General features: G+C 47.1%; 1 protein-coding gene across 1 annotated transcript; it reads left to right on the top strand.

Moving 5' to 3' along the window:
- Positions 1-468: 468 nt before the first annotated feature.
- Positions 469-8,008, top strand: NUDC (nudC nuclear distribution protein; the record flags this gene model as incomplete). Its single annotated transcript, XM_009882219.1, has 8 exons — positions 469-555; positions 2,805-3,005; positions 3,481-3,564; positions 3,902-4,015; positions 4,460-4,654; positions 5,280-5,363; positions 5,691-5,809; positions 7,527-8,008. Coding segments are annotated over 8 exons (936 nt in total), but the record flags the coding sequence as incomplete, so codon positions are not given.
- Positions 8,009-9,353: the final 1,345 nt, after the last annotated feature.

Raw genomic sequence — 9,353 nt, 5'->3', positions numbered from 1 at the left:
TGTGGAGCTGGGGAGGGTGAGTTTGCACACTGTGATGCACTGGTTTAGGTGTGCTAAGAAGCAAAATATGGTATACATGGATATCTACGTGCATATGTGTATATATGCATGTATGCATACATATATACCCAAATTCCTGCCTTAGATGGATCTAGGGAACATCTTGGGGTATTGAAGTAAGCGTACCTCCAAGGTGACCTGATAACAAACCGCTCGCCCTTCCTTGATGTAAACCACACAGATTCCCCTTCTGAAAACTGGGCATCCAGGAGCTGGATCTCCACAAAAGCCACGGGAGATTTTCTCTGGGAAACAGTCACAGGACTGATTTCAGTACGATCCTGGCACAGACACAGATAGGGAGTACAAAGAATAAAGGCTACTTAAGAGACATGAGGTGGCTTGGGGTGATCTGGTCTCATTGCCTTTTTTTTTTTTCCTCCTCCCCCCCCCCCCCCCCCCCATTTTTTCTACCAGCTTGTGAACACATTCTTTAGTTTCCTGAGGCGTAAAACAGATTTCTTCACCGGTGGAGAAGATGGAGTAGCAGAGAAGGTAAAGAAAAAAAAAAATAATTCTCAAGCTTTTATGTCTTTTAAGTTACATGCCACCCATATCTGTGCCATGCTAAGACCTCCCTGCCTGAACAACTCGAAGCATTATGGTGCACTTGGGGACTAGCAGCCCATGATGCTGATGAAATATATCACTTGAGCAAGGTAATAACGAGCTGCCCCTATCTCAGGTGAGGCACACACAATTGCTTGTTCGAATGGGACCGATGGTGCAGGGTTTTTTTGCCACGCTCTGGCCAAAGGCTTGTTTGGAAAGCAAATCTGGCAGACACAGTGACTTAACGGTGACAGACACCGCAGTGTTGATAACCCCAGGTTACCTTGTTTGTTCATCTCAGAAAAAGCGCAAAGTCCACAGCTCTGCATATGCAGCTGCACCTTTGTCTTGGGGTTACGGTTACCTGTACGGAGCGAGTGTGCTGGGAAGGCAGCCTGAGCATCTCCTATCCAGCAGGTATTTCTCACCCAGCTGGAGAGCTGTGAAACTAAGTTGTTTCACTGTTGGGAAATAAGAACCAGAGCATTCAAACACAAACTGGCCAGACTTTCTGAAGATTTCTTGCTTGTGCTTACCAATATAGCAGCTATTCCCCTTCCTGGATACTGGAACTCCACCAGCAAAGCAGGCACTGCTGCTGAGTTTACTGTTTTAGGGCAGATGTTAATTGCTAACACAGTGTGTAATGTACTCTGTCTAGTCTCTAAAGCGGTAAAACTAAGGCAGGTAAGGGATGGGAAAGTGGATGGTTTCAAGGTAAGAAAGATGAAGCCTACTGCTGCTTTTCTTAGACTAGAGAGCAAATCACCCCAAATTCCTGGGGACTGTGTGCTCTCAGGGAGTGAAACCCTCAGTAGCATTTCAGAGATGAGCACTGGCTGGTGCTTTTGGAGGTCCTGGCTACTCCTGGAGATTCCATATCAAGTCCCTGTCTGTGCCTGTAAAAGAAAAGTGTTTGTGTCCTTGGGTGGTATCTGTTAAAATGCTTTATGGTCTTCTGAAAAGGTGTTCAATACAGAATCTCTTGACACCATAGTAACCACAACAAAAATTGAAGAAGTTGCTTCCCCAGTCCTGCTCGCCCTTTGGCATCAAAGAGAAGGAGAGGGTGGGAAAGTCCTTGTCTTTTATGGGGTGGCATTTGAGAAGCCCTTGTGGTGTAGAGTGAGGGGAGTGTGGTGGTATGTTGAGAGAAGTGTGGTACGTGCACACTGACAAGCTCGGGCAATGTAAATAGTTTGCTCACAGTGGATCATCGTGCAGTTAGGAACAGACACTGGGAGATGCACGTCTTGAATTCTGTATCCTAGGAGACACTGGACTTGCGCTGTGTAAATAAATCTTGCTTTCCCCTTTAAAACAAAGCAGAAATACTTGGTGGTTGGTTACAAAACCGCAAGGCCTGGATGCTTTGAGTTGCTCTGGAAAGGTGCTGATTCCCCCAGGAAGTTTCTGGGATACATATAAACCAGTACCTGAAACCCTGTCCACTCCGATTCCTTTTCTCAGGTTCTGTCTATATTGTTTTCTGGAGCAGACTTCAGTTCTCATACGTGCTGCTTTGCACAGTGCCGCTGGTGTTATCGACCACGGGACAACTGCTCTGGCTTCCTGCCTGTGTACTCAGCTTTCCCTCTGAGCAACATGGCCGTTTGCATCAGAGACCTTGATTTTGCTTTTCATAGTCACAGCAACATGAGAATTCGAAGCAAAGATTTATGTAGGAACCTGCCCCTAGGTGTATAACACCGAGCTTTTCAGATGTTTCTCCTCTAAATCATGACACTGAATCTCCGTCTAGTGCCCGGTGAAAAGCCCATTTGTGGGAAAGGTCAGAAATAGGTAAAAACCCCTTGGATCCAGTGTGTCTGTTCCTCTAGCTGTCCTAGATGTACAGAGTAGCTATCAAATGGCTGGGTTAGGCATCTGCTTGTCCTGCTGGAATTGCACAAAAGCCAAAAGAAATGGAGAAATTTTGTTTCTCTGTTATCTCCATGGAAATACACTCCCTGTGTAAGCAAGAACTAGGAAGGGGTACATTTAAATATTTTGAGTTTTTCCCTACTCTGGATTTTCAGTCAAGACTAGAGTGAAAATGAAGGCAAGAGTCACAACATCTATACGACTAACAAATGTTCTCATGCTCCTCAGTAGGCAGTGAATTGGCTTCATTTGGGTTTGAAAAAGTGGTGATTTTTTAAAACCCTTTGATATGTGTTCCTGTCTTTCAGCTGATCACAGATACCTTCAACCATCACAACAAACTAGCTCAGAAGGAACGGAAAGAGAAAAAGGCTCGTCAAGAGGCAGAGCGGCGTGAAAAGGCAGAGAGAGCTGCGAAACTTGCTAAAGAAAAGCAAGAAGCAAACGAGCCAAGGATTAAGGAACTTACAGATGAGGAAGCAGAAAGGCTGCAGCTGGAAATCGACCAGGTGAGAGTGGTGTCTGGTGCCTGCAGGTACCATCCAGGTCATCTCCTCTGCTGGTCTGCGTTTGGCTCAGGTAGCAGTGAGTGGTTAAAGTGGCTCAAGGCTTGTTCCTTTGCAGTGTCTGGACTACCAGACTGGTGTGCTTTGAAATTAAATTAGCCTAGGCCAAAGCATTGCATTTTCATGTGGATTCTCCCATAACTCACTTTGCCTTTCTGCCTTCAGCAAGCTCTCTGATTGTAGCGACACCCTCTGCTACAGTCCTCAAGGTGTGAGGACCAAGGGGTTCTTCCCCTTGGCAATATCGCTTTCCCCTAACGCTGTTTGAAGGGCTGAAAATTCCCTATCAGTCTTGAGGGTAGTTCCGAGTCCTGCTCTTTAGATTCAGCTGTAGAGGCTGAGGCCACCTAGTGTCAGATCAGCAAGTTGCACAAAGCGCTGACACTTGTCTGAGCATGTTCGTTCTCTTTTTAAACAGAAAAAAGAGGCCCAAGGACAGGTTAACAGTGTCCCGGTGAAACCCTCGGAGGATGATGGTGAATCTTCGGATTCTAACAAACAGGTAAAGCTCATCTAGGGACTTTATTTTAGTCTGAGAGAAATAGGTTTTTGCACAACTATGAGAACCACTGTAAATGAGAGGGAATACGTTGACAATACACACTTAATTCCCAAAGATTTCAATGGAGGTTTTCTTGTGTTTTGTTTTGCTTTCCTTTTTTTTTGTAATTATGTTTTAACACCTATTTAACACCTCTTCATTTTGGGCTAAATTTATGTGAATGTCAAATACGTGCAGCTGACCCGAAATTCTTATAAACTCCAAGTGAACTGTTGTTACAAGAGATATATGGAAACTTGGAAAGCTTCTTTCTTTACACTTTAAATTGGTTGCTTAGGGAACAGATGACGAAGAGGAAGATGAGAAGGATAAAGGAAAACTTAAACCCAACTCTGGCAATGGAGCTGACCTTCCAAATTATAGATGGACACAGACTCTTTCAGAACTGGATGTAAGTATTGCCTCATTACCAGGATCTGAGGAATCTGAGCTAGGGAATAAGTGTGGGTGCTGGTTGGAATGGTGGAGCTGATGCCCTGTATCTCACTTGCCTGTGGAAGGTTGTTAGTTGTACTTAAAGGCAACGTTTCAGTAGCTGTGAGAGAGCTCGATAAGTAAATAAAATGCCCAGAAGCTGTAGTTACCTTTGCCAAACCTTGGTCTTGTTTAAACAAAACATTAAAATCTGCTTCCCTTTTTATGATCCCTTCGAGGTATTGGCCATCCTTATTCTTGTATCCTTTCACCTCCCGCTTGGTCATTTCCCCAAGGAAAATACTGCGTGCTCTGTCTTATTCTGGTGAAACCAAGGCAAAAAGTCTTACAATAGCAGCACAAGAGGGTAAGGAGAGGCTTCACTGCTCAGCTCCTCAAATCTCATCTTTTTCTGGTCCAGCTGGCCATCCCTTTCAAGGTGAACTTCAGGTTGAAGGGGAAGGACGTGGTGGTGGATATTCAGAGACGGCGCCTCAAGGTTGGCCTGAAGGGGCATTCACCTGTCATTGATGGAGAGCTTTTCAATGAAGTGAAGGTGGAGGAGAGCTCCTGGCTGATTGAAGATGGCAAAACAGTCACCGTGCACCTGGAGAAGGTAAAGCAGAATGAATCAGGGAAGATTCAGGCTTGTCTGCCTCTTCCTTGATAAAACAAGAGTCTGTCAAAACCTAGAAAAGCCCTGGGCTTTGTCAGCCGAAACAGGAGAGCCGTGCTATGCTTATCCTTGGTACAGTGTCCGCGATGCTATTGGAAGCAGAGTATTGCAGGTTCCCCCTGTTTTCAGCCTAACTTCGTGCTAATCCGGGATATCCAATTGATTGCTCAGCAGTTCAGGAAAAGCTGGAAGGAAATCAGTCATTTTCAAGTTGTTCCTTAGTGGAATAATGCCGTGTTTTGTTATCTGTTAGTGACATGAAAATCCAGGGACAGACCTTACTGTGTCCCTTCTGGGCCTCTCCTGGTGATTTGTTTGTAATCCCATTTATGTCATGCCAAATGGGACATCTGACATGCTCTTAGATTTCATGGTTGTGGAAATTCAGGCTACCGAAAGTGGCTTGGAATGAAAGTAATACCCTTTATCCGTGTTCAGATTTTACTGATATTTAGAAAACTGTCAAATAAAGTTTAATTCCAGCAGCTTTTTCCTGTGACTGAGACTTAAAATTCCTAGAACAAGCCCAGGAAAAACAATATTTTTTGCCTCTTCATTCCTTCAGATCAACAAGATGGAATGGTGGAACAAACTAGTCTCCACAGACCCAGAAATCAACACCAAGAAAATTAATCCAGAGAACTCAAAGGTAAGAACCCTCCCAGTTTTATTGAATTGAGCTTTCTCATAAATATGCTCACACTCGGCTCATATTCAACTTCTATGTCTTTTTCTTTTTACCAGTGTAAACCTAATACTGGGAGTACTGCTGCGTATGATGCTGTCATATAACATAAATGCCCCCCAAACTTTAAATGAATGAAACTGAGTCTTTAGATTAATGTCTGTATAAGTATTTCTGCAGGTCGTGTGCACAGCATAGCGTAACCTCGGTGTATTAACGTTCTCTGCAAGCAGGGTGTGAGTATGGGTTGAGACAAACTTTTCCAATTATGATAGAAGTCTTTGCTTTTAGTTGTCAGACCTGGACAGCGAGACTCGCAGTATGGTGGAGAAAATGATGTATGATCAACGACAAAAATCCATGGGCCTCCCCACATCTGATGAACAGAAGAAGCAAGACATTTTGAAAAAGTGCGTAGACCTCCTTAATTTGTGGGTATTTGCCCTCTCCCAAGCCCCTCTCTTCCTCTTTGACACAAATACGTGAGCAGAAAACGGGTCGGTCTTCGATCCTACCTCTGTTCACATCTACAGTTACATAGTCATTGCATTGTTGGCCAACCACCAGTGTCTGTAAAAGCGCGTGGGGGTAGAAAGCGTAATGGGAAATTCCGGGAATAGCCTAGCTCTGGAATTGTCTTAATCTGCTGATTTCAAGTCCAGAAAGCATGTTTGGGACTGGAGGTGCCATCTCTACTGAACTTTAACATCACCTTGATTGTTTTCTAATCTCCCTCTACTCAGTAGCCCAGATAATCGCCCCTCCCTACACACCTGCCACCAGACAGCTGTCTCCAAGCCAATAGCACTTTTATGTCTTTATTGCCCTGTTTGGCATAAACGCACCTTGGCAGGGAAATTACTCACGGAGCTCCCAAGGCCGTTTGGGAAGGCGGGGAGGCAATTCTGGGTCACGCAGCTTCTTCAGCAAGTGCAAACCCACATCTTAGCTCAGGATTGGAAGGAGGATTAGTGTAGCAGGGCTCACTCCTTTTCTTCCTTGGCTTATCTGTAGCTGCAGAAGCTTCACTGAGCAGTGCACCAGCTACGGCGTAGGGTGCAACTGTTTTAGAGCAGAGACCAGAGCTCCTTAGTGCCTGTCTGTTGAGTTATTAGAGTGGGAAGTAGCCCGGTAGCCCTCTCCTCCTGGGAAGTCGACATGCAGGATACCTTGTTGGCAAGGTCACTCGTTCGGTGCTCTGGAAGTTGGGCTTGTGCATGGATTGGCTGGTAAAGAACGGATAGCAAGTTTAGACTTTGCTCAGGCCAAAGTAGACTCGGTGACACCCAGGTGGGTCCTAATCTCTGCCAGTGAAGCCCTCCTGGCTGCTAAGCAAGGACACGATTCCCACAGCACGCGTTTCCGTGGAAATGGAAAGTGGAAACGCTGTTGTGGCGTTTCAGGGGAAATCATGAGTTGAGAGCACTGAGGAAAGGAAGAGGCCTGCCCTTCCGTGCACTTTCTGTGTGAGTCCTCTACATGGTTACTTGTATCCCTTGGTGAACCGCAGGGCAGAGGAGGAAGCCAGGAGCTCCTGCATGCACTACTCACTCATAGGCACAGCGTATTGTTCTCGGAACTTTCTGATGTGGCAGCCTGAGTCCAAATAGTCCTATCTGCTGGGATTGCAGTCCGTTTGAAATCAGGTTGCGCCTAGCCTGAAACCAGATTTCTCTGGTCATGTCCTTCATGAATTTTCACTGTCGCAGCACTGGAGATATTCCCCATGTCCCCAGTAATCCTTAAGATCACAAGTTTGAGTTTAAATTGTAATCTGCCTTCACAATCTCCCCTCTGCCCCACAATCAGTGTCGTAGCTGCTACGTGTCTGTCCGAGAAGTAACAGTTAAAGGGTGTGTGTTTGATAATTAATAACTCCCATGTGTCTGGACTTGCTGACCTTGATGGTTGGTAGGATTACCGATGCTACTGACCCGAGGAAAAAGTGTTTGTAGTATGGGGAGTGTGTCCCAAGGACCTCAGAAAAACAGTCCCTGCTGTGGAAGGCGTGGGGAGGAAGCAAACTTGGTGGTGCAGGAAGTAGGGATGCCTTACCACCCCCAAACAGAGCTGTTCTGTGGCTCCTGCTGACTCATACCCGAGCTTTTGTCTTTGTTTTCCTTGCAGGTTCATGGAACAGCATCCAGAAATGGACTTTTCAAAGGCTAAATTCAACTGAGCCCACCCCTTCTCCCCGCCTCTTTCAGTCAGCCTGTCAAATGGGGCAGGATACGCATCGCCGGATATGTAGGGATCCCTTACCTTGGGCAAGTAGCCACTTCCAGCATCCCCACCCGAACTTGCTGTGGAGGCAGCTTCGTGAAGTCATCCTCACTTGTCCTGTGTTGAGCAGAACACAAGGCCACAGAATCGTCCTGCAGCAACTCTAGTCGGAGCTTGGCGACAGCCAAGCGGCAGATAGGAGAGAAGGAGGGGTTAGAACAAAAAGGGTGTTAGGGCTACAAGAGCCAGGCTTGAGAAGTTTTGGGACATATTCTTAACGTACTGCGTAGCTTAATCTCCTGGCCCTTCAGAGCTGCTAATGCTCTCTTTGCTGTTTCAGTTTGGCAGCAGGTACTCCTGAGCTTTTAATCCCTTCCCCTTGGCTCTCCTGTGAAAACAAGGGCCTGTTTATTTTGTGAAATAATTCTCCTTCTGCCTCCTTGGGAAGAGAAAACACCAGTCTAAAAAAAAATAGCTATTGCGGTAGAGACAAACTCTGCTCCTCCTTTCTGCTGCTTCTATTCTTGCCAGAAGTGGAACAGACTGAGCCCTGCAGGGCTCAGGGGATGGCTCCCATCACAGCTGGAGCAGTTGTCCTGCTGTTCTATGGCAAGGGAAGGCTGGAGAGTCTGTGGTTGTGGGCAAGGGAGAGGATGTAGGGGGTCGCTGGGGGTGCTGTTCTTGCAGGGAGTGCGTCTCCTGCCCCTTTTCCAAGAGCCTCTCTCCCTGCTGACTACTGACAGGCGTTGCTGCGTTCTCTCCTGAGCTCCCGCTGACAAGTGGCATTACTCTGCATGTTTGTATCTTTGTTAAAACTGCAGTGTAACATAAAGAAAAAAAAAAAAGTGGCATATTTCCAGGCAGAGTGTGTGATTTCTCCGGCAGAAGGGACCCAGGCTGCCTGCGCAGGCTGGGATGTGAGCTGGGAGAGGGCAGTGCCTGTGAATGAGCGTGCTGGGGGGGGTTCTGCCTGGCTGGGCTGGGGGTGATGCTCTCTGCAGCCGCCTGTAAATGCCTCTCGGGCTCCCTGCGCTGGGCTGATGTGCCTTCCCCGGCCCAGGAGAGGCAATTGGAGCTGCGTGTCTCGCTCAGGAGTGCTGATGAACTCCGTGCCCAGCTTGCACGCTCGGGGATGACCGAGGCTCGTTGCTCTGGGCTCCACTCTCCACGTAGCAGCGCGTGACTGCGCTGAGGAAGCCACCCTTGCCCCAGGTCTGCTTTATGACAAGCTCACGAGGAAAATGTCACGAAAGCCCGGGCTCCTGTCAGTCCTTATCAGGCTATCCCCGATCCCTGCTGCTGTGGTTCTTGCCCCCGCTGCCCCGAAATGTTTCTGCCTCCTACCAGAGGGAGTGGGCATAAATGGCTGAAAAAACCTCCTTGGGCAAAGTCCAGCCTGGCATGTTTGGTTTGTGTGTCTTTTTTTTTTTTTTTTTTTTTTTTTGAGTAGTAGGGCATTGTTTGCCTTTAGTCTCCCAGTTTTACAGGCTCTTGGAGTCAAAAACCAGCACCCACCCAGTTAAGCAGTGACCTTGTGGGCGAGCAAGGACCCAGGTCGGGGCAGCTGCCTCTGCTCTGGATTGCTGGATCCTCCCACTTGCTCATCTTACAGTTCACCCCGCACGCGTTTACCGGGCTCTGCTTTGGCCCTGATAAACCAACAGGATCTCCCATTACTGTAAAAAAAAAAAAAAAAAATTCAGCCCGATTCTGCTGGTTCCCACGGCCCTT

This window comes from Charadrius vociferus, unplaced genomic scaffold (assembly GCF_000708025.1).
Source record: "Charadrius vociferus isolate BGI_N301 unplaced genomic scaffold, ASM70802v2 scaffold613, whole genome shotgun sequence".
NCBI classification, from domain to species: domain Eukaryota; kingdom Metazoa; phylum Chordata; class Aves; order Charadriiformes; family Charadriidae; genus Charadrius; species Charadrius vociferus.
This window is presented reverse-complemented; position numbering and strand designations above follow the sequence as displayed.